Raw genomic sequence first — 25,167 nt, 5'->3', positions numbered from 1 at the left:
TCAGCTGATGATGAGGGCTTTCAGTTACTGTCTGTCTGAAAAAGGCTTTATTCCACCTTCATGTTTGAGAACATTTTCATTTTCATTCACTTGACAGGTTGCTTCCCCCGCCCATGCCCTCCACCCTCCTAGAACTAAAGATGTTCCTCTATGTATTCTCACTTGCATGTTTTTTTACAACAAATCTGCTGTCACCTTATGTTTATTCGTCTGCATGTAATGTGTCTTTCCTTTGGCTATTTTAAAGATTTTCTCTTTATTACTGGTCATGAGCAGTTTGGATTATGAAGTGCTTTGGTTTCGTTTTCTTCACGTTTCTTGTGCTTGGGCCTCACTGAACTTTCTGGATCTGAGGATTTATAGTTTTCATAGTATCTGAAAAACATTCAGCCATTATTTCTTCAGAATATTTTTTTTTACCCTTCCCCTTCCTTAGGGGACTCCAATTACACACATATTAGGCCACTTGAAGTTATCCCACAACTCACTTATGTTCTTTGCACTTTTTAAAAAAGTTTTCACTCTGTTTCATTCTAGATGGTGTCTATTGCTATGTCTTCAAGTTCACTAATCTTTTCTTCAATGTCTAATCTGCCATTAATCACATTCAGTGTATGTTTCATCTTAGACATTGTAGTTTTCATCTCTAGAAATTAGATTCAGTTCTAGTTTTAACTTCCATGTCTCTACTAAACTTTTTGAACAAGAAGAATAGATATAATAACTGCTTTAATGTCCCCCCAGTCCTAAGTGCTCAATATTCACTCCCTTTCCTTTAGAGCCAAAGTTGTTTATATGGTTGCAAAAAAAAACTATTAAGCACCCTCTCTCCAGTGTGAACTCTGTTTCAACCTCTTAAAATTTTCTCTGAAGGAGAATACAAGATAAACTGAACAAATTCACCATTTGGTAGAACAGCTCTGGAACTACTCAAAAGCAAGCACTTGATTGGGGCTTCCTAAATGTGCTTTAAGTGCTCATTTGTACAAAATTAAAATCTCCAGAAAACAACAAAAAGAGATAAATTGTTTCATAATCTGCCTTCTGCTTGTATGAGAAGCAGCCAAATACTGTGCAAGTTGGTATCAGGGACTTAATATAAAGGAAACAAATTCTCCAGAGTATGTCAAAGGGCCAGGAAAAAATGGGTCTAGTCTTTGGCACTTGATACTACTGCAGGCTGGACTCTGACCCCTAATGCTCATGAAGATGACCATGAAGATGACCTGACAAGCCCACTGAGTCAAAGAAAAGGCAAATCCAGTTCAACACAGTTTGACTATCATCTGTACTGTACATTCTGAAATAGCTGAAATCCACTTATCTAGGGCTGCAATCCATGGCCATGCATAGTTGGTAAGAATATTCAAAGCAGCTACACAACTTAATCCTCCACCATGAGGACAGACTGGTGTTTTCTGTGGATTCGTGTTCTGACTAGGTAACTATGTGGACACCTAAGCTCTTGGCTGGCAAATGGGTCTTTGGCAAGGAGTCCATTCTCGGGTAGGAGGCCCTTAAGGGTAAATACTGTTCCTTTCCTTCTCCCAAATGCTGTGACGTTCATTCCACGTGCCACCACGCACATCTCAGAGCAACAGCGGAGTCTTGATTTACCACAGTGAATTTGTGGCTATGCAGCTCAGTTCCAGAACACGCAGTTCTCTGTCAAAAGCTGCTTACAGGACCTCTGGACTAGACTGTCAATTTTCAAGTGTCTGGGATCAGATCGACACTATCTGAGAAGCAGAGTTCTGAGGTCACAGTCCAAATTGGCCCTCATTAAAATGTCAGATAATGCCTTGTCAGTTTGGAAGGCTATCATCAATAATGTTTTTGGTTACTTTTTTTCCAGAGAAATGCAGGACAAAAATAAAAATCAGACTTGAAAAATAGCTGGTGTGGGAGCGATGCCTAATAAACATCTCAATAAGATCTGCATCTCCAAAATCAAAGCCGTGTACAAAAGAGTAGACGCTAAGTGCTCCATGACCAATCACCAAGGCCAACTTTAAAGCATGGGTGGAAAAAGTGGCTGACCACATGCTGTGATTTAAAGAATGCTGAGTAGCCACTGGACCCAAAATGTATCTCCCTTCCCATGGGAAATTCCCACAGATGGACTCACTTCTGATTCTATGAAGGGCAACATATTTTAACTAAACTCATGATAATAAAGTCATTTAGGTCATACTTGACTGCTTCGAGGCTCTTCCATGCGCATTAGCCTGTTCGGGCCTGTTTAATGGGTACTATCCTCCTCCCAAACTTGTGGGAAAAGAAACAGGAGGTCTGCACAAGGGCCAGAACTGAGATTACAAGGGAGCCCCTGAGCTGGGACAAGTGTATCCTGCCCCAGGTGATGGATGGTCTAAGAGTCTGAGGCAGGGTGGACTGCTGGAAGCAAAGGTGCAGTGCAGCCGTCAGGGACCAGTGGAACATCACGGTTGGGAGGGGACACCAGTCAATGAGGGGCAGCTGAGGACCCTGGACACTTAAAAGTTCAAATGCGTTCAGCCCCCGAATCGCTCTGTTGAGGCGCATCTTACAGATGCAACATAATATGGCAACCCGGACTCTCCGTCCCTTGTTTCCTTCCACACCAAGGTTTCGTCACCTCTGAAAGGGAGCTCCATTTTCTTTCCTCAAGGGCTGGAGGTTTGGCTGAGCAAGTGGAGAGCTACACGTCTCACTGCCAGAAAGATAAATAAATAAATCCAGTGATCACTGAGGGGTTAACATCCCCACATTCTTTCAGGATTGTCTAAACTTGAGATTCCTCAGCTAGGAGCCTGATCTGGGCGCGTAAGGCTGCACAGTTTCCGTAATAGTAAAGGTTCGTTTGTCAAGGCCCTACTCAGCATGCAGCACTGTGCCTGGGGTTTGACATGCACCACTTAAAATCCCCACAGCCACCCTGGCGAGGAAGGTGTTAACAGAACCTTATACATAAGATTGAACTTAGGGTCCCACAGTTAGTAAAGGGTAAAGCCAAGTTTCGACCCCTGGTCTATCCAACTACAAAACTCTGCTCATAATATCCTGTCTCAGGGAGCTGCTGACAGCATATTCGGTATCTGATAAGAGCAGTGACCATAAAAATGAGTTTCAAATGGTAAAGGCATAGAAATCGGAGTCCAGAGCTTAGGGCAGTGGTTTCCTCTCCCACCAGGAGCTGCATCACCCTAGGCAAGTCCCGGGATCACCGGCCTCTTCTCCTCATCTGAGCCATGAGGGCTGAACTACTGGGACACCATCTTGAGCTGGATGACTGTGCAGGACTACAAGCCAAAGCAAATATTTGGATTTTTTTAAGTCGCCTTAAAATGAACAGGGAATTAATTTCTCATGAAGTTAAGCAACACAATAAAAGGCAACACAATAAAATATAATTATAGGAACTATGTACTAAAACATTAGGCATTGTTTCGTCATTTATCTTAACTGCATCTCTGAAGCCAGGCCCAGGCCAGGTACACTCTGATGCCTTGCTGTAACATGACCCACAGGGCAGTTTATAACTGGAAGTACCAGAAAAACCTCATTACGATACCATGTCTCTGTGGCAAGGACTTCAAAGGCAGTAAGACAGATTCCAGGGATCTCAGTTTCCAAGGCTGAAAAGTAACTGGGGAAAAGAGATTCAAGAGTCTCAAAGCAAAGTCCTGGTACAGGCAGCCCCAGATTGCTAGTCCTGTGTTCTCACCTGTAGAACAGCCGGGCTCCCAGAGGTGTCAGATGTACTCAACTCAGTGCAAGACAAGCCTCGACACAGGGTGTAGAGAGGGGATGCTAATGGAAACCACCCAATGCGGGGGGTGGGTGGCCTAGACCTCCTGTGAAGACCCCGTCAATCCAGAGCTTCTCTGCTTTTAGTGGTCTCTGGGCTGGGAGGCACAGTTGGCCCCTTCTGGATGCTTTCAGAAGTTGCTGTCTTCCTTCCAGAGTCAGCATATTCTTCTTAGGAAGTGTGCACGTATACATACATGCATGCACACGCACGCGCACGCGCGCACACACACACACACACACACACACTGCTTATAAAAGGAGATGCCAGGCCTTGAATCAGACATTCACCTGCTACAGCAGACGATCTTTCAGTGTCCCTGCCACTCTATAATTCTGTGAGCAAATGAGATGCTAATTCAACCTGAAATGCTCACTAAATAAAGAGTTTATAATTTGAATTAATGTTCTTAAAGTCTCTACTTAGTAACCATATACTAGTAATAACAACATGCAACAAGTGCTAGCTACATGCCAGACACCTGAGAGTTTAAAATAATTTTTCTAACCTTCACAGGAATGAGGGAGAATTCACTATCATCCTCATTTCAGAGATGAGGGAACTGGAGCTCTGAGCTGTTAAGTAAATCACCCGAGATTACACAACTAGTAAGTGGCAGACCCTCTGCCGTCTGAATTCTTGCTCTCAGCCTCTCACATCTCGGATTTATCTGTCTTTAACGTGTAAAGCGGTACTGCATAGTGGCTAAGAGTGTGGGCTTTGGAGCCAGACTCCCTGCTTCCTAATCCACAGCTGACTTCATATGTAAAATGTTATGTGCTTAAAACAGTGCCTGGCACATAGTAAGCATGCAAAACCCAGCCACTATCAGGATTATTCTCTATATCACTATTCTCGTTACATAACAGTAGGCTGGAAGGTCTCCAGGAGGAAGCATTTATTCTTTTGCTATATTCTTTTTATATATTTTTTAAATATCAGCTTTATTGACATATTATTCGTATACCATAAAATTCACCTGTTTAAAGTGTACAATTCAGTGGTTTTAGTATATTCACACAGTTGTGGAACCATCACCACTAGCTAATTCTGGGACATTTTCATCACCCCAAAAAGAAATACCTTACCCATTAGCCCTTGCCCCCCATCCCCCCTCCTCCCTGACCCTGGAAACCACTAACCCACTTTCTGTCTCTTTGGATTTGCCAATTCCGGATATTTCACATAAATGGAATCCTACAATATGTGACCTTTTGTGTCTGACTTCTTTGTCTCAGCATATTTTCAAGGTACATACTATTGTAGCATATATCAGTGCTTCATCCCTTTTTTTTAAATTGAGGGGAAATTCACATAACATAAAATTAACCATTTTAAAGTGAACAATTCAGCAACATTTACTACATTCACAATGTTGTACAACCTCCATCTCTGTCTAGTTCCAAATATTCCATTCCTTTTTATGGCTGAATAATACTCCATTGTATGGGTATAACACTTTTTACTTATCCAGTCATCAGCTGATGAACATTTGGGTTGCTTACACTTTTTGGGTATTTTGAATCATGCTGCTATGAATATTCATGCACTGGTTTCTGTACGGACAAATGCTTTCAATTCTCTTGGATATATACCTGGAATAGAATTGGTAGGTCAGGTGGTAATCCTATGGTTTTGTTATATTATTTGTAATCTTTGTGCTAAAAATGACACCTATTACTACTACCAATCTGCTGGGTAAAATATTAAGAAGTGAAAATACATGGACATGGAAAATACATGAAAATACAGGAGTAGACAGCCTTGGATTCACACCCTGCTCCTCCATTTTCTAGCTCTGTGACTTTGAGCAACTTCCTCAGTATCTCGGGGCCTCTGTTCCCTCATTAAGCAAATGAAAATAACAGCACTTGCTCTAAGCGAGTATTATGAGGTTTAGTCCAGTGCCTGGCTACAAGTAAAGTAAGTATTTGATAAATAACAACTACTATTATCAACAAGCACCTTTCCTGGGGGGAACTGCAATCCTGCTCAATTTTCTGAGGAGTATCTATAAAATACAGAAAAGCATCGAGAAGACAGTAACAATCATCTATGTCCCCACCCCTCAGAATCAAGCATAGTTAACATTTTAGTACAGACCCTCAGCCTTGCTAATACATGATACCATGTAAACTTTGGTCTTGGTTCTAGTTTCTTTCCTAAGAAGAGTGGACTCATCACCCTTAGGGGATCCCTACGGTACCAAGTGTAGCCCTGACTACAGCAAGGAATGAGAGTGGCCAGTGAACAGACGTGCCTTCCCTTTCTCCATTCCACAAATTCTCACTAAGCACCACGGCTGGGCTTCACGGAGCAGGACATGTTCTTCTCCCTTGAGAAGGCCCACCCCTAGTGGAATGGAGGAGAAAGACATTTCCAAAACAGTGTGAAGAGTACAGTGATTGAGACAGACATGGTATCACAGAAGAACTAAGTACAAGCACCACAGTGGACCTTCACCTAAGGCCCCAAACTTTCTTTGGGCTCTGTCTCTGCTTGTTTCCCAAAAAAGAACCAATGAAGAGTCTATCAACACAACCAACGTTAAATATGAATATGGGTCAGCAGCAATAAAAGGGCTCTTACTCTCCTTACACTATCTAAATATAAACAGGAGGCTCTGACTAGCAACCTGAGATGAGTGGCTACATGCAACGCAGCATCTAGCTTCCCACCATCCGCAGAACCGTTAAATCTAGATGGGAAGAGGCCTAAGAGAGTGCCGCGCCCGAGATAAACAGCTCCGGAAGGCTTACACAGCAGATCCCCAGCAGGCCACGGCATCACAGCTCCTCGCCTTCTCACACCCGTACTCCCACATTTTCTGGGTTTTGCACATGGGCAAAAGCACTCGGCAAGGACCCCCCGGGCCCCACCTCTGCCACCCCATACCCTCCTCTCATGGATAGCTGTCTATCAAACTACTTCTTTTCACTGAGCCTGAAGCGATCTCAAGACTTCAAAAAGAATAAAAAGCAGCTTCTAAAGGGAAAAAAACTGGATCCCCCTATCTCCTCTCCTCTCCTTACCATGGAGATGAGGAAATTCAGGCTCAGAGGGGGTTCATAATTTGCCCCAGGTCACATAGTGGGTATTGGCGAAGACAACCCTGAGCGCTGCTGCAATGAGCTCACTACCGGGGCAGGTCTACAGAAGCTGGGACCCAGCCTCCAACAGACTGTAGAATTTTCCTGCCAGGGAGGAAGCATCCTGCATGTTACTAGTCTGTCGTTCGGCTCCAGGATACCTAGGAGGTCATGGTCATTAGCAAATATCCAATTCATAAAGGTCAGGATTAGGTTCTGTCACTTTAAGACCTGATATTAATCCACCAAGAAATACTCTAGGAAAATTCTCTTTGGATTCTCCCTACAGTCCTTATGACCAGGGACTTTTCAGTCCATGAAAAAAAAGGAGGTATATCAACTCCTGCTAACCCTCCACTACCAGAATTCATACTTGTAATTCCTTTCTCTTTTCAAGTCATCCATGCACTGACTTTAACGTACTGAATGGGGTCAGACCCTGCGGGAGTCTCTGTAAACGCGGTCACTGCAGGGAGCTGTAGAGGTTCGGCTCCCGGTCTAGTAAGAACGGGCGAGGCCTGTGTATAATTGCCTACCCAAGGCACAGCTTTCGAGAAATGACCCAGGAGTCCCTTAGGAGGCTCACTGATCCAAGGTTAATAAAGACGGCTGGCAAGTTCACACTTCTTCCCGGCTCCCTGACCTCGAGCAGAATCTTAGAATGATCCAAATTTCAGGGCCAAGGCTGCTGGGTCGGCTCCGCGCATGCTCGAACTCCTCGGCGAGGACGCGGCTCCCGCGCCCCCTGGCGGCGGCAGCCGGCACTGCAGGAAGACCTCTATGGGTGCCCTGCGCTTGGAGGGTCCTCCCCACCCCACTGTGGTGTGGCCCACGACGGAACTTTTGGCATGTGACCCGCTCAGAGGCCTAGTGTGGAATTCCGGTTTTTGAACGTGGCCAGGGTACCAAAGAATCCTACTGTTTAAGTAAGAAGCCCCAGTGTTATCGACGCTGTTCAGGGAGAAGGATGTTTTTTCCAAGACCTCCTGCAAGGTCCAACCAGCTCTGGGAGCCACTCAACGCAAACCAAGGCACCTCACAGCACACCAGGGTAGACTCAGCCTCTCTCGGTGCGCCATCGGCAACCTCTGCACCCGGGAGCGCCTGCACAAGTGATACACCGGCCCCAGTCCACAAAGCAAGCATCTGACAGCAAAGGAGAAAATGAACGGGGGTCTGAAACAGAGGGTCCACCCTTTACTCCTCCTCTTAACTAGGGATGGTACCTGTGTGAGGTTTAAGGGCATTAGGGGGCAAGTGCTTAAAGAGTGTTTAGAAGGTTTTTCTTTTTAATGCTGTAATTACTATTAATAATTTAGTACTATTATTCCAGAACCTGGCCCATAGTAGGAGCTTAATAAACCTGAGTTCCTCTCCCTGTCTTGCGAGGCTGCGGTGTGTCCCTGCAGGGCAGACACAGGTCTCTACCTCACGGGTCAAGGGACTGGGCAGGGAGGCCCAGCACAGCTTCCTGCTCTGCTGCACCAGTCCCAAGGTGACTGGGGGAGAGTGCAGAGCGGCTCTGACACCCTCCCTCTCCCCAGAACAGTCTGTGCTCTGCTCCCGCCCCCAGAGAGCTCTGAGCTTTCCAAATAAGGATGCTTTTTTCATTCCCAAAGCATCAGGAACATTTGGGGGAAGAAAATGAACACCAGACATGGTTTGGAAATGATGGAAGCCAAGTGATGGGTGGTGGCAGGACAAGCACTGTGCTAGGACTCAGAAGTCCTGGTTTTAAAGTATTAAATGGGAGCCTGGACTACTCCCCTTTTATAACCTGGCCCGCGTTGTATGGGTCTAGGCCTCAGGGACCTAGAAAAAAGGCCCCAAGTCCAAAGAGGGAAAAATACAGCCACTAGCACACAATGCAGGGGAGAAAACTGCATTAAGGAGGCCCAAAGAGCCCCTGGATTTCAAAGAACTGAGCCATGAGAGATGGGCTCGTCAGAGCCAAACAGCCTGAAAGACAGTCCACAAATTGGGATGATCTACCTGAAGGTGAGTGTGGGTAGAAGAAGAATTAGAGACAAGATTGTTTGTTTTATATCGGGCCCAAACCAAAATCTATTTTCATCTAAAATGGAGAGCATTTCAGAATACACTAAAAACCCTGCACTTTTGCTTAAGCAGCTTGTGTTACTCGGGTAGAGTTTATCGTCGATAGTGTGGCCCTGGATGCCAGGGGAGAATGTTTAAAGAACCATCCCATCACAAGTACCCCTGTGTGGCAGGCACTGTCCCAGGTGCCAATGCCGGGATCCGCAGCCGGATCCAGCAGCTTAGATGCGGTACAGCCTCAGAGCCCGCCCCCCGGAGCAGGCACTCACATATCTGCTGATTTAATGAATTAATCAATCATACAGTCTAGTCCGAGAGAGGCAAGTGGCAGGTGCGAAATAATTAAAAACAGAATGCCCAACTGGATGGTACTAACTATAAATAGAGGTAGAATCAGAGGAAGGAGAAGTTGAAGTGGACGATGGAGCTGGAGAGGTTGTCCCCGAGGTGTCCCCGAGGGCGGACTCCTCACAGGAGAAATGAGAGACTCGCAGCTGGAGGGAGAAGACAGGCGGAGGAGGGAATAGGCCCGCCGGGCTGAGGCAAGCGGGCAGGCAGCCGGCAGGTGGCCTGGAGCAGAGTGTGGGCAGGATGGAGCAGGATGTGGGCCCAGTCCCGGCAGACCAGGACAGAGCCTCCAGGATGGGGAAAATGCACGCCCGTCCCTAGACTTTTTATGGTCAGCAGAACTCATCAGGAACCCGAGCTTCAACAACAGGGGAGAAGGTAACAATGGGGGCGCGGGCGTCTGCTCCTGACGACCTCAGTGTGGATTTTCCTGTGGTACATTAAAACCTCAGACTGGGCTTCCCTGGCGGCGCAGTGGTTGGGAGTCCGCCTGCTGATGCAGGGGACACGGGTTCGTGCCCCGGTCCGGGAAGATCCCACATGCCGTGGAGCGGCTGGGCCCGTGAGCCTGCGCGTCCGGAGCCTGTGCTCCGCAACGGGAGAGGCCACAACAATGAGGCCCGCGTACCGTAAAAAAAAAAAAACAAAAACCAAAACCTCAGACTGCTTACCGCCTTCACCACATTTTAACTTCGACCTACTTAAGAATATAAAATTGCCACAAATGTGCAAATGCTCACATGTTCTGGGTCCCGTAACCCCCAGGGCAAAGGTCTCTGTCACCTGCATCCCTCCTCCCTTTGTGGGCCCAGAGCCCTGGCAGGCGCTCCGCCTACAGGTAGAGCTCCCCTGTTATGTGCTGGGCCTCTTGCCTTCCCCACTCCCTGTGGTCCCCTGAGCGAGATGCAGCCGCTCCTGGGTTGTAACCAAATCTACACACAGTCAATTCCCGAATCTTGACCAACGAACCAAGAGCCTAGAGACCCTTGTGCTGAGCAGCAGCCCCAGAATTAGAATGGTTCCCTGGACAGCACCCCCTTGTGGTTGCAGCGGTCTCATCCTGCTCAACTTCAACGCAGTGTCTTCGCCCCACCCTCCTAGGGAAATTGGCTCCTCCCCCTGCAACCCTTACCTGGTTCAGCAACAGCATTGCCTGCCCAGTGAGCTAAGCTAAAAATCTCACAGTCATCTCGTTTCCTTCCTCAACCACATCAACACACATACCATCTCCACGGCCTACTGCGATCCAGGCTTTTGCAGTTATGTGTCAGGATCCAGCTAGGACAAAGGAATCACTCTAGTTCTTTCCAATAAAGGAGAGTCAGTGTATGGGACCGGCTACATAAGGGATGAAACATATGAGAAGCCAAACAGGATGGTATGGCATCCCAGGATTCTGCAAGAGCGGAAGGCCATGAACACCCCGGGGCTGGAAAGGATACAGGGAGGAGGTGGAGTTACAAGAGCTGACGAGCTGGGGCTGTTGCTTGGGAGACGGAACCCAGCAGAAGCCCCCTGGTGGGAGCCGAAGCCACAGAGGGAGGGTCTGTCTGACTACAGCTGGAACCACGGGAGAGATGCAGCCGCTGTCAAAGGTGCTGCCTAAGGCAGAGAGAGAAAAAAAAAAAAAAAACCCTGGCCCCTCCCTCCTCTTGCTCTCTAATTTCCTGCCAGTGTTTTCTGTTGGCGGAGCCCAGGCGCCCGGAAACAGCCTGCAGAAGTCAGGCCCCCGAAATGCAGACCCCAAAGCCAGCTCACCTCCCCAACCGGTCTCATTCCCCATAATCTCTAATTCCTTCTAATCTATTCTCCACTCTGTGCCAGAAAGATGCTTCTTGCTCATGAACTTAATTAAGTCATTCCTCCTGCTTAAAACCTGGCAGTGGCTGACGGTTTTCTAGCAGGAAAAAACAGGACTCATCCACCAAGCTGATTGTGTCAATCAAGTGCGAATATAGGAAGTGCTGTTTCCCTTGACGACGACGTGTACTTGAGTTTACTCTGTAACATGGGGTGAGCTGCTATTCAAGGTATCGTTGTGGAAGAAAATAGAGACCATTCCTCAGTCATCCACCCTGAAAATGGCAACTGGCTAAAGACCATTCCTTTCTGAGCACGACGGTTTGCCATGATCTGAGGCTCAGGGCTCCAATGAAAAGATGCCACGTAGAAGCAAGTGGAGAACAAGTAATGGCTTCAAAATCTATTAAAACAATAGAGTATCAAGAGATTGAATTAGTAATCCAAAAACTTCCTATGAAGAAGAGCCCAGGCTCAGATGGCTTACTGGTGAATTCTACCAAATGTTTAAAGAAGAATTAACACCAATCCTTCACAAACTCTTCCAAAAAGTAGAAGAGGAGGTAACACTTCACAACTCACTCTATGACACCAGTATTATCTTGATACCAGAACCAGACAAAGATATCCCAAGAAAACTGCACCATTATGAACATAGATGTAAAAATCCTCAACAAAATATTAGTGTAGCAAATCCAGCAACACATTCAAAAGGATTATATACCATGACCAAGTGGGATTTGTTCCAGGAATGCAAAGTTGGCTTAACATATGAAAATCAGTCAATATAATACATCCTAATAGAAGAATAGGCACAAAGATCACACAATTATTTCAACAGAAAAAGCATTTGACAAAATCTGACACCCTTTTAGGATCAAAAACACTCAACAAACTAGAAATACTTCTTCACCCTGATAGAGGCCATTTATGAAAAACCCACAGCTAACATAGTGGTGAAAGACTGAAAGCTTTGCCCCGAAGACAAAGATCTCTGCCCTGGTCACTTCTATGCAACATTGTACTGGAGGCTCTGGCTAACGCAGTTTGGCAACAAAAAGAAATGAAAGGCATTCAGATTGGAAAGGAAGAAGTAAAACTATCCTATTTACAGATGACATGATATATATAGAAAACCCTAAAGAATCCATAAAAAATTATTAGAACTTATAAATGAGCACAGCAAGGTTACAGGATAAAAGATCAATATACAAAAGTCAGTTGTGTTTTCTATACACTAGCAATGAACATTCTGAAAATTAAATTAAGAAAACAATTCCACTTATGATAGCATCCAAAAGAATAAAACTTAGCAATAAATTTAACAAAAGGAATGTAAGACTTGTACACCAAAAACTAGAAAACATTTCTGAAAGAAATTAAAGAAGGCATCCCATGTTCGTGGATTGGAAGACTTAATATTGTTAAGATGGCAATATTCCCCAAATTGATCTACAGATTCAACATAATCCTTATCAAATTCCCAGCAGGCTTTTTTTTTTTGGTACTAATTGACTATTTGATCCTAAAATTTATATGGAAATGTAAGGGACCCAGAAAAGCCAAAACAATCTTGGAAAGAACAAAGTTGGAGGACTCACACTCCCCAATCTTAAAACTTACTACAAAGCTACAGTAAAAAAGTAGTACTGGCATAAGGATAGATATACAGACCAATGTAATAGAATTGAGAGTCCAGAAATAAACCTTTACATTTATATTCAATTAAATTCAACAAAGACATCAAAACAATTCAATGGGGAAGAAATAGTCTTTCAACAAATGGTGCTGGAAAACCAGATAGCCACAGATAAAAGGATGAAGTTGGACCACTACCTCACACTATATACAAAAATTAACTCAAAGTAGATCATAGACCTAAATGTAAGAGTTCAAACTACAAAACTCTTTTTAAATGTTAATAAAAGATCTGTGACCATGATGAGGCAACAGTTTCTTAGATACAACACCAAAAGCACAAAAGAGAAAAAAGTAGATAAACTAAAATTAATCCAAATTTAAAACTTTTACATTTCAAAGGACACGATCAAGAAAGTAAAAAGACAACCCATAGAATGGGAGAATATATTTTAAAACCATATAGCTGTAAAGGGACTTGCATCTAGAATATAAAATGAACAATTATAACTCAATAATAAAAAGACAAACTACCCGATTTTAAAATGGGCACAAGATCTGAATAGACATTTTTCCAAAAAAGATATACAAATGGCCAAAAAGCACATGAAAAATTGTTCAACATCATTAGTCATTAGGGAAACAAGTTAAAAACCACAGTGAGATACCATATCACACACACACCAGGATGACTGTGATCAAAAGAACAGAAAAGCGTTGACAAGGATGTGGAGAAACTGGAATCTTTCAGAATAATACAGCCGCTTTGGCAAACAGTTTGCAGTTCCCCGAAAAGTTAAACACAGAGTTATCACGTGACCCAGTAATTTCACTCCTAAGTATGTACCCAAGAGAAATGAACACATACATCCACCCCAAATCTGGTACACAAATGTTCATGGCAGCATTATTGATAATAGCCAGAAAGCAGGAACAACCTCACGTCCATCAGCTGATGCGTGGATTAACAAAATGTGCAAAATGTGGTACCTTCATACAATGGAATATTATTCAGCCATAAAAAGGAAAGATACATGCTGCAACATGTGAGAACCCTGGAAACATGCCAAGTGAAAGAAGCCAGACACAAAACATCACATGTTAGGACATTCCATTTATCTCAAACGTCTAGAATAGGCAAATCTCTAGACAAAAGGTAGATTAGTGACTGGCTAGAGCTGGGGGGGTGGGCATTAATCAAATAATAGGAAGTGAGTGTTAATGAGTACAGATTTCCTTCTGGGGTGACGAAAATGTTCTAAAATTGACTGTGGTGATGGTCGCACAACTTCTGAACTACTGAATTGTACACTTAAAAGGTTGTATTTAATGGGATGTAAATTATATCTCAATAAAGTTTTTTTTAAAAGCTATAGAGCATATTTGTAATAGGAAAACCTGAAACAACACAGATGTTCCATAGGCGATTCGTTCAAACATACCCATAAGGCACACCACTGTGCAAGCCCAGGCTGGTTCGAACCCTGGTCCCAAAAACACACCTGTAAAATTTGTTAACTAACTCAAGTGGCAGTAGGGTAGCTGGTTTTATTTTTTGCTTTATATTGTTCTTCATTTTCCAAATAGCCTATACTCAACATACAAGTGAAGAATAAATGTTTAGGGGCTTCTCTGGTGGCGCAGTGGTTAAGAATAGGCCTGCCAATGCAGGGGACACGGGTCCGGGAAGATCCCACATGCCGCGGAGCAACTAAGCCTGTGCGCCACAACTACTGAGCCTGTGCTCTAGAGCCCGCGAGCCAGAACTACTGAGCCCACGTGCCACAACTACTGAAGCCTGCGTGCCTAGAGCCCGTGCTCTGCAACAGGAGAAGCCACCACAGTGAGAAGCCCGCGCACCGCAACGAAGAGTAGCCCCTGCTCGCTGCAACTAGAGAAAGCCCGCGCGCAGCAATAAAGACCCAACACAGCTAAAAATAAAATAAATGTAAAAATAAATAAATTTTTTTAAAAATTTAAAAAAGAAAAAAAAAATGTTCACTTTCAGATGAAAGGTCAGAATGAGAGGCGGCTGGTCCCACATAGCGCAGATAGGAAAGCACACAGGCACAGCCGTTCTGCAGCAGTCTGGAAATACTTCTTTTCTGACCCAGAAACTCCACCTCTGGAAACCTCTCCTAGGGAAATCATTAAGAACAAGCACAAAGACCAGGCTGAGAGGGCATTCATCACAGCCTTATATGTAACAGAGAAAAGCTGAAAACAACATACATGGCCCAAAATAGAGGCTTTTTAGTTAAATATATTATAGCTTATCCATGCAATGAAATGCTGCACAGCTGCTAAAATGTTGCAGAAATTTATCTGTTGTTGCAGAAAATGACAGCAGGTCACAAAGCAGTATATATGATATAATCTCATTTTATTAAAAAAAAAAGCCACACGCATGATAAGTATAGAGAAGATCTAAAAGGAAACACACTAAGATGTTAACAGACGTTGGCTTTGGGTAAACAGGGTGATGGATATTTTTATGTTCTTTTGACTGGTCTGTATTTCTTATTTTTATACAATGCACATGTATCTTGTCTGTATTAAGAAGAATAATAAAGGGAAATTATGGGGGAAGAGGCAAGAGGGCAACCCAGGACAGCTGGAAGCACCACCAGCTGCCCAAGCAAAGGAGCATGATAGGCGGGGCCGTGGGGAGGGTTGAGACCGTCACAGCCACTGCTGCTCCCAATCTCGGGACACCTGAGGTCAAGACTACACAAGCTCCCTTTTGCTGACCTCAGATTTATATATTTAAAAGCGTTTTCCCATTTTGTCTTCTTCATTCTTCTCAGTATTCTTGTATCATTATCTCCATTGTGTAGATAAGAAAAGTGAGACTTAGATCTACTTACTTAAGAATCACAGAAGAGCATCAAAGGTTAGCAGGTTATCTGACACCAGAATTCCATCAGTGACATCCCTACTCCAACTGAAAGGCAGCTCAAGAAAGCAGAAATAATATGGATTCTGGAGTCCACAGGCCTTGATCTGACTCCCACCTCACCTCTGAAATTCAGGCTTTCAACCCCTCCGCAGGGAATGATAATCCTTATGGCGCAGGACTGTTCTCGGGGCAAAGTGCAATCATGCAGGTAAATCTGAGAGCGTCATGCCTGGCTCCTGGGAGCGCTCAACAAATGCTAATCCAACAGGAACCCCAACCTCTCAGGGCAGCCGAACCCTGAGGTGGCTGTGTGTGTTAGAAAGATCTCCAGATATGGGAATACTGCTGGACTGCATGCCGTTTCCACTGCCTGGCCTGGTCCTATCCCCGAGGCCAGAACAGTCAAGTCCTTCTTCCCCCGAGAGCTCTCCATGCAGGCAAGGTCGGCTCCTCCATCCTTGGAGACTGCCTGATGCGGTCTGGTCCCAAGGCCATCTCCAGTCCACAGTGACTCTGTCACAGAGCGGTCACCTGGCTCCTCCTCAATTGTCCCTTTTCCTTTTCCCCTGCAGGGATCGCCTCCAAGGAGAAAAGGCAGAAAGAGCCCCAGCTTCTTTGACAAGAAGGCCCCTACTCAGAGGAGCCACTGCTGTGTCACCTGTCATGGACATTTGCCCTCCCTCTCATTCCCCTGAAGGGCCCACCCTCTTCGTCACAGCCTTCATGCAGGTCCTGGGCCAGTTACAGGGCATGTCGCTGGCCACCGTAACTACATTGAGGATGGGAATGTGACCCAGGCAGGGTCAACAAGACCCAGTGAAAATCTGGCTGAGGTTCCTATGACTTACGCCTAAGAGAATCAGAGTCTGGAGCTTGAGATGGGAAGCAACACAGGGGAAGATGTGCTGGGAAAAGGAGAGAAAGCGTCCACGCCTTTGAGCCCTGAATCCGGCTGCCCCCGAAGTCAGATTGAGTTGGGTTTTCTTTCACCTACAACTGAAAGGCCCTAACCCACAGATCTCAGCAGAACTTCAAAATGCGTCTTCAGCGTGGGTTTACCCTATGCATGCGCTCAGGGCAGGGGCTCTGGCCTTGGGGGATGGAGTCTGAGTCGCTGACTTGGATCGGCACTTCTGCCTCCATCCTCTCGGTGAGCACAGCATACCCGTTCACTACATCTGCAGAGCAGTGGGCTCGGGCTGGGCAGAGCAGGTGACACGGACACCCTGCCACCGGTCCAGCCCCTCCCCCTCCCACCATGTCCCAGCAGCTGTTGTGTCTCTCTCACGGCACTCTCTCCCACCGAGCACACAAGCGACCTGAGGGCCTCTCTGCCACCCAGTGCCTACGTGAGCTGGCTCAAGGGGCGAGCCCTGGTCACCATGCCTGCGCCTGCAGCTGTCAGCTGAGCATAGGCGCCAGCTGGTCCGGAAGACGTCAACCCACGGCCTGGAGAGGGCAGGGGCCCTAGTGTGCGAGGGGACCGGCACTGCCTACCCCACAGATGCCTCTGGCACTGGTGGAGCATGGCCAGCCTGGACCCAACCCACCACATGCAGGTTCCCCTGGGGGCGGCAAACGAACATCCCTGAGGATAGAGCTCCCACCATGGCCCCCAGGCGAAAGCCCCCAACAAACATGCCTCCACTTTCCCAGGGGAATCTGGGCTGCTCCAGACAGACAATATTCCAGGAGGAAAAATGAGGCAGAAAGGTAAACCACCTTCTAGGAACCTCATTCCTCGAGTCACCTCGTCGGGAGTCTGGCCTCACCTTGACACAGAGGGCTGTTACGATGAGCCCCCAAGGAGGAAGAGCAGATACACCCTTCTTCTCCCGTCTCTTATATTTCATGGGTGGGGGGCAGGGAACCCTGGTTCAAGATATTTGTTTCCTCCGTGGCCACAACATGCGACAGCCTTCTTGGGAGCACGACAGTACTCAAGTCATAACTACCCACAGCCTGAACAATTTCCAACTCAATTTATTTCAGGCCTTTTTTGATACCACCCAGCGGCCCAGGACTGAGCAAAGTGTGGTGGAGAAGCCCGTGAGCAACACCTAATAAAAGCCACTCAACAATGAACCGTGTCCCTTGTGCTGATGTGTCTGAATTTTGCACTGGCAGGGGGCCCATGGAAGACAGCGAGCAATCCCCAGGGGCCTCTTCCCCAAACGTTTTGTCAGTGAATGTTTTAAGTCTCTGTCCTCTGGCCTAACGACTGATTACTGCAAGCTGAGGTCCGTGGGTGTGAGAAGACACTGGTTTTCAAGCTGGGGAGGGCAAGGCTGAGATCCACACCTTTCTGGAGATGGGTTCTGTGTTTGAAGACTAGTGCTTACAAGCTTAAGGGAACAGGCAGCACTTCTGAAAGCCCCTGAGAGCTCCCTCGCCCCTCGGCGCTGCCCACGGAGAGGTGGGCATCTTAGTTCCTTCTTGACACCACGCCCCAAGACCCGATGCTCAGAGCACACAGTGGGCAGACCGAAGAGGGCTCTGGGGCCAGTCTCACCCGAGGAAGGAAGTAACATACCCAAGGGGAGGCCATTATATGATTCCGTTACCACATCCCCACTGCTGTTCTCATCACACCCGCCCTTCTGCGAAGCGAGAGGCCCACGAGGTCTGCAGACTCTAGGGAAGGGGAGGCCTCTGGCCAGGAAGTGAAGTGCGGTCAGCAGAGACGAGCCCTCCTCCCTGGAGCCCAGCAGAGACAGTTTCTCCTCCTCCGCTATCTCCTCTCTTATCGGCCAATGTATTTAGCATGTTCCTTATGAAGACAACTGTCTGGGAATTGTGTGAATTGTTTTTGCCTCTTAAAGGAACACTACTTGCATCAGCTGATCCATCCCAACGTGAATGGCCTTTTGTGATAAAACCATGAATGTGGCTCCAACTCTAAAGACCCTCTAACCTTCCGGGCCAGCCCGGGGCAGGGCTGACGAAGTGCAGGATGTTACGGTACCCACTCCACCTGCCCCTGACCACTGGGTGCCCCCCAGCCTCCAGCAACAGCCTTTCCTCCCTCAGCCTCCAATCTCTGCTTGCACTCCCACAGCCTGAGCCAAGCCCTCTGCTACACAAGGCAGATACACTAGGGCAACTCTCCCCTCTCCCCATAGCTGGCTGTTACCTGGGGCTTCTGAAGAGATCTATCCATTTGGGTTCAAGCTCCAGGGATACATAAGAATAAAAATAGCTAACCTTTGTTATCTGCCAGGCACCGTGCTAAGCGCTTTACATGTGCTCACTCCTTCCCTACAACAATGCTACAGTGTAGATACTATTATTATCTCCATTTTATAGATGAAGAAAGGGAGCCCCAGTGAGGTGAAAGTAATTTGCACGAGATCCTACAGCTAGTAAGTGACAAAGCTACAGATCAAACTTGGAAGTCTGGCTCCAACACCCCAAGCTCTGAGTCAGTGTGTCAGAGGAGCAATTTCAAACCCAGGAACAAAGGAGGAATAAAGAAAGTGGAGGAGGCCCCACAAAGCTCCCAACACTATACCGCCTTCTCCACCTGGGCAGATGTCATGCAGCTTGACAGGAACGTTTCCTACCAAGAAACACCTCCGTGTCGGGGCCCTGCCTCCAGTTCATTCTGTGTCATTGGGCAAGTCCCTTACCTTCTCTGGCACAGTCTCCCCTGCTGGAAAATAAGACATTTGTATGAGAGATGGTTGTGAAGGCCCTGTTTAGATTTTGGAGTCAGTCCTTCTCTGCTTTGGTACCATGCAATCTGGAAAGGAAGTTTAATACCACGCTGCTGTTTCCAGGTTCGTAATTTCCCTCCTCGTGGGCACCAATCCCAAGCCTCAGATCCTACGCATTCCCTTTCATTCACCTGCATCCTCCAACAGGTCCCATCTGGGTCCGAGACCAAGCTCTGATGGACATGTCTAATGAGAGGCTTACATGCCCCCCCCTCCAGTCTCCTCTTTTTCCCAAGTGCCTGGTGGCATGGCCCTAAAGTGACTTCTCACCAGTGCACTGTCAGCACAGCTGATGTGTGTTACTTCTGCTCACCCTAGACATCTCTCTCCTTTCCCCTTTCCACGAGCTGCAACATGCCAGCCACCCAGCTTCAGTCATCCATCACACAGATGAGGACTGCGCCCTAGCAGACGGGGGAGGAACAGCAACCTCGCAGAACACAGCTGCCTACCCACCGTGACCAGGTGGGCCATCGCAGGACTGTCACAGGCCTTCCCTCAATTGGAACCCATGCATCTGTGGTCCCTCTATTACAACAGGGTACATGCCAAGGCTATTTATAAAGGCCATCTCTAGGAAGGCAAGCCACTTACAGCTCCCACTGTCCTAGCTGCAGCAAGTTAGCCGATGTCCAGCAGATCGAAGTCCCAAAATAGACAGTGACCATGTGTTCACTGTTCCCAAGCCTCCCCCTTTGGGAAAAGAACATCTGTGGCCACTCGGTGTCCTGGAGATTTCACGTGATATCTCAATCTGTACCCAGAATAAAGATTTCTACTCACTTGATTAACCCAGTTCTACCAGAAGCTAAAGAGTTTCTCCATGTCTTCTATTCCCATTCTCTGTTTCTCTACTTAGTTTTAAGGGATAGGAGGAAGGCACTGGGGGGATGGGCGGGGGGGGAGTTGAGATCCATTGAGAGGCTCTCTGATAATGGCAATGAACTGAAATGTATAACCTTTGGGGAAGGGATCCATGCCAGCCTCTGTCATGGTGTGATGTCAACATGCTCTTACAGGTATACCCCGTAACTGGCAGCGAGTAAGTCTGAATTATCGAAATATGCCCAGTATGTTACCCCTGGGCAAAGAAAATGCACCTGACCATGACAGCTAGAAGCAAAGGCACCCAGAATCACCTGAATTACACGATGGGCACCTTGGTAGAAATCTGAGCAAGGGAACTTCTATAAATTTCAATCAATAATTGAGCACCAATTAGGTACCAGACACCGTGCTAGTTTCTGAGGATGGCAAACGAACAAAACAGTTCCTCCCTGAGTGGAACTCACAGACTGGCAGGAGTGTCTGATCGCAGTACAACTAGTTCTAATATGATGTTTGAGTAGTTCTAACCTACTGGGCTGTGATACTATCAAATGCGATGGCTTCTGAATGGGTGAGCCCTGGAGGGTGTCAGGGAAGACAGGACATGTGAGCTTAAGGGCCAGAACTTACAGCAAGGGACCTGGGCAAGGAGTTAAGGGAGAGGAACGTGAGAGGTGGGGCTGAGAGGAGGAGTGTGGACACAAATCTAGGGTGTTCTCTAGTGACCTGAATGTTTTCTACCTGCGGAAACCTTACCTGGCCTGAGCGCATTCCCATCCACGTGCCAACAGAGCAGAGTAATTAAGAACGTGGGCTTTGGAGCTGAACACTCTTCAGACTAAGTCCCCCTCTGTCACTCAGTAGGAGAGCATGGGCTCTGGAACCAGCCACTGAGGCTGAGTCCTGGCTCTACCACTTCCCAGCTGTAGGGCCCCGGGCAGCATATCTAACATCCCTGTGCCTCGGTTTTCTCATCTGTAAAATGGAAAAAATAATAGTGTCTACCTCATAGGGTGATGGTGAAGCTTGGCCGAGATACCCAAATAAGGGCCACAGTGCCTGGCACACAGTGGGCACCATATCATTCTTAGTAACCTCACCCAGTCTCATTTCCTTTGTCTGTAAATTAGGGGTTTGGAGGATTAAAAAGACAATAAAACCCTCACGTGGTGTTGGCCCATAGGAGGTTCTCATAACTGAATCCTGTTGGCTTCTGATTCCCAACAAGCCGAGGCTATATTACCTGGCCAGGGGAATCTGCTCCTGGCCATGGCTGCAAGAGCAGATGTGGGAGTTCATGGACATTGACTCTGGCTGAGAGACTGGGTCGAGTCAGACCTCAGGGGACCATGGAAAAGTTGAGGTGACCTGTGAAAGTGTGCAGGTCAATTCCCCGGCTGACAGCAGCATACAGGTGGCACAGGGGAGGGGCGTGGGCTGGTGCATGCCCATCCAAGGTGCACCTGGGCTTTGCTCCAGCCCAGTCTTACTCTGGTGAAGTGAGGGGACAGCTGTTCCCTTCTCCCATGAGCCAGCCAGCATGTCCCAACAGCCAAATGCCTCAGCCCCGTGGCTGGGGCCCACTGCTAATCACACACCACCCAGGGCCAGACTTGGGGACCAAGCCTCCTGTCCCCCTTGCCCACTTTGCATGGCAGGTGTGAGACTAAGCTGGTGGTGCCACCTGCAGACAGTCTGCCCACCAGGCCGTCTCAAATCAAGACCTGAGCTCTTGGTGCTAACCAGGTCTTAGAGCCATGCTCCACCCCCAAAGGACAAACCAACTCCTGGCTACAAGCCAGGAGGCCCCAGGTCAATCAGGTGACTGGAAACTGCCAGATGAAGCCTTGCTCTTGTTGCACAATATCGTTCCTGGCCCCAAATCTCTCTCTCTCTCACACACACACACACACACACACACGCACACACACACGTGCACACACACACAGCTCCCATAAGCCTAAGGCATGTGAGGCGCTGGGTGAACACCAGCGAGAAAAGAGAGCAGCTGTGTGGCACAGACCTCAGACAGATGCACGCCCAGGTCCAGGCCCTCAGAACCCCTGAGACAGCCTCAAAGGACTGTGCCCAGTAAACCACCAGAGTGCCCTGTCAGAGTGACAGCATCCTTTCCCACCCACAGGGACACTGAGAAGATTAATTAGAGGAACCTAAAAGTGCTTGAGCAAGGCTCCCCAGGGAACTGGGTGAATCTGTCACCCCTGTCACAAGGCTCTTTAAGTGTGCCTTGGCTGGGTCTTTGTTCAACATTGCATAGGATAACCAAGACAGACAGCCGGCTGCAGACAAGTGGCCAGCTCAGTGCTGTTCTAGAGGGTCAACCCACCCAGGGCCCGAGCCTCTGTGTGGCCACAGTCAGCCACATTGGATGGTTTGCATGGTAGGTGGCAGGAAGGAGAGGAGCTGCTTTCAGAGGGTCTCCTTCTTACTGAGGCCTTTATAAATCTACTTCAAAGTGCCCCTCCTCCTCCAGGAAGCCTTCCTGGCCCTGCTGGCCTACAGTGACCTCTCCTGCCTCTGAAAAGCTGTTACCGGGCCTGGCTTTTTCCATTTGCTGTTTTGTTTGGGGCTGACGTTTAAAAATATCATTTAGTAAGTGCTTTACATACGTTATGTGACTTAATCCTCATAACTCTGTGAAGTGGATGTGATTATACTCATTTCATAGATGAGGAAGTGGAGACTTGGAAAGGTCAAATAATGTGTGTGCCCTGGCTTTCTGTCATTTTTTTTTTCCCGTGGGATTGCACTCCCTCACATTAGATTACAAACTCCTCTGTGGCAACCAGGGCAACATTTCCCCCGTCTATCCCCTGAGCCCCTAGGCCCCCAGGTAAACACTGCATGACGGGCTGTTACAGTGACCACTGAGCCTTAATTAACCCAGAGGTGGCACTGATGAATAAAAATGAGATCAGCCACATGGCCGACTGGCCATGTGATAAGGATCCCTGTATATACGCTGTGCGGCATCTCAGTTACCAAGAACGGTCCCTGCTTAAGCTGCACATTAATCATCAGGAAACTTTACTGCAATGTTGTTCCTTCAGGGACAACTGAGGAGCTGCAGCTCTAAGGAAACGCCGTGTCGCTGGACTTAAAATGATCCAGTGCCTGTGGTGGGGCAACCCCAGGGGCCTCGCCAGGAGCTGCCGGGGTTAAGCCCAGCCAAGGGCACAGGGGTCAAACCGCAGGATCCAGGGAGGCCCTGCAGCTCCAGACAGCGCGACCCAGGGCATGGCCCCCAGGAGAGCAGGCGTGGGCCTCACCTTTGGTGGCGTAGGCGTCCGCGGCCATCCGTAACCTGTAAGGGGGGACGCCCGTCAGCGGCCAGTCTTCCAGGCCCACCCGGGCATAAATGTTGAGAGCGGCTTCATAGTCTCCTTCAACATAATCCAACTTGGCCATGATCAGATTGGACTCTTGTAGGAATTCTGACTAGAAGGAAAAGGAGAGAAAAAAACATTTTCCTACGATATGATGTGTGATGCTCCCATGGAGCCCCGCGGCTCTGCACAGAAAGACGGGTGTGGGAGCCTTCTTGTTGGTACTGCTCGCAGGGGCCCCAGAGCGGAAACAGCCCATGTGGCCAGCAGCTGATGAGGGGGGAGGCAAAATGTGGTCTCGCCGTCCCCCGGAATATTACTGAGCCATCATCAGGAACGAAAAACTGACCCCTGGGACCACATGGGTGAACCTCAAGAACATGACGCTGAGTGAAAAAGCCTGTCACACAGGCGACATATATTGGCCCGAACGGTCGAGCCTGCTGAGGCAGAAAGCAGACTGGTGTTGCCTAGGGCTGCACGATGGGGGCATGAGAGATGACTGCTAACACCTACAGGTTTACTTCTGGGGTGATGAAAATGTTCTAAAACTGACGTAATGGTTGCACAGCTCCTGAATTGTACACTTTCAATGGATGAATTATATGGCATGTGAATTATACTTCAATAAATCTGCTGTGGGGCTTCCCTGGTGGCGCAGTGGTTGAGAGGCCGCCTGCCGATGCAGGGGACGCGGGTTTGGGAGGATCCCACATGCCGCGGAGCGGCTGGGCCCGTGAGCCATGGCCGCTGAGCCTGCGCGTCCGGAGCCTGTGCTCCGCAACGGGAGAGGCCACGGCGGTGAGAGGCCCGCGTACCGCAAAAAAAAAAAAAAAAAAAAAAAAAATCTGCTGTAAAACAGGCTCCCCTCAGGCCTCAGGTTTGGGTCAAGAATGGAAGGCGTGCGTTATGAACAAAACACACGAGCACCTGTCTCCGAAAAGGAGGCTCCACGGACATCCTGGTGGGTCCTGCCCACAGCACTGGGGGTATAACACAGACTGTAACCCAAATCCCAAGGAGAGAGGCTTTCTAAATTGGTGCAAAATTCAGGACTTGCTTTCTTTCCGGGGACAAACTTTTCTCGCTGAGCTGTTCCAGCTTGTTATGGTTACTGACCCAGGTCCCTTCCCAGAGGCTGCAAGTTCTAACTCTGATGGGCTCGTCTTCCTCTCCATCAGGAGAGGCTGGCTTCCCCAGTCCACACCCACCAACCTCATCCTCAGCCCATCCTCAAGCCCCACTCATCACTGGGGAAAGAAGAGGCAACCCAGCCATCTACATAAGGAAACATTTATCACCCTCTTCTAGGCCTTCTCATTGGAACCCCAGGTATACAAAGCCGGATTTTTCAGCTTACAGAAGCACACCATGAAGCTGCACTATCCTGTAATCTATGGCTGAGACGGAGTGGGCGATATGCAGGTAACCAGCCAGAGCGTGGCGAAGCCGCTGTTTCAGCCAAGGTGGTCGGCTTCCAGGCAGTCCCTGAAAGGGAGCAGGGGTAGCGCTACAGAGGACATAGAACAGGCAAGAGAATGAAGGGAGCAAAAGGGTTTTAAGAGTGGCCCAAGGGAGTGGCACCAATGCAAGACGTCAGAATTATATTTGGAAACAGAGAAAGAAATCAGAGCAGACTTAAGAAAAGAGAAAA

The 25,167-nt window shown here is 47.7% G+C and overlaps 1 protein-coding gene across 11 annotated transcripts in view; it reads right to left on the bottom strand.

The window, feature by feature from the left end:
* TTC7B (tetratricopeptide repeat domain 7B) overlaps positions 1 to 25,167 on the bottom strand; it is a 236,934-nt gene that overhangs the window by 186,492 nt on the left and 25,275 nt on the right. For 10 of the 11 annotated variants that reach the window (XM_067727813.1, XM_067727818.1, XM_067727860.1 and 7 more), the window contains exon 3: positions 23,457 to 23,625. In XM_067727813.1, coding sequence (XP_067583914.1) covers positions 23,457 to 23,625 — 169 coding nt within the window. The remainder of the gene's footprint in view (positions 1 to 23,456; positions 23,626 to 25,167) is intronic. The other variant, XM_067727852.1, reaches the window with a different exon arrangement.

The sequence above is a fragment of the Pseudorca crassidens genome, chromosome 1 (assembly GCF_039906515.1).
Source record: "Pseudorca crassidens isolate mPseCra1 chromosome 1, mPseCra1.hap1, whole genome shotgun sequence".
Lineage (NCBI taxonomy): Eukaryota > Metazoa > Chordata > Mammalia > Artiodactyla > Delphinidae > Pseudorca > Pseudorca crassidens.
The sequence above is the reverse complement of the archived record's forward strand: the minus strand, read 5'-3'. Positions and strand labels throughout refer to the sequence as shown.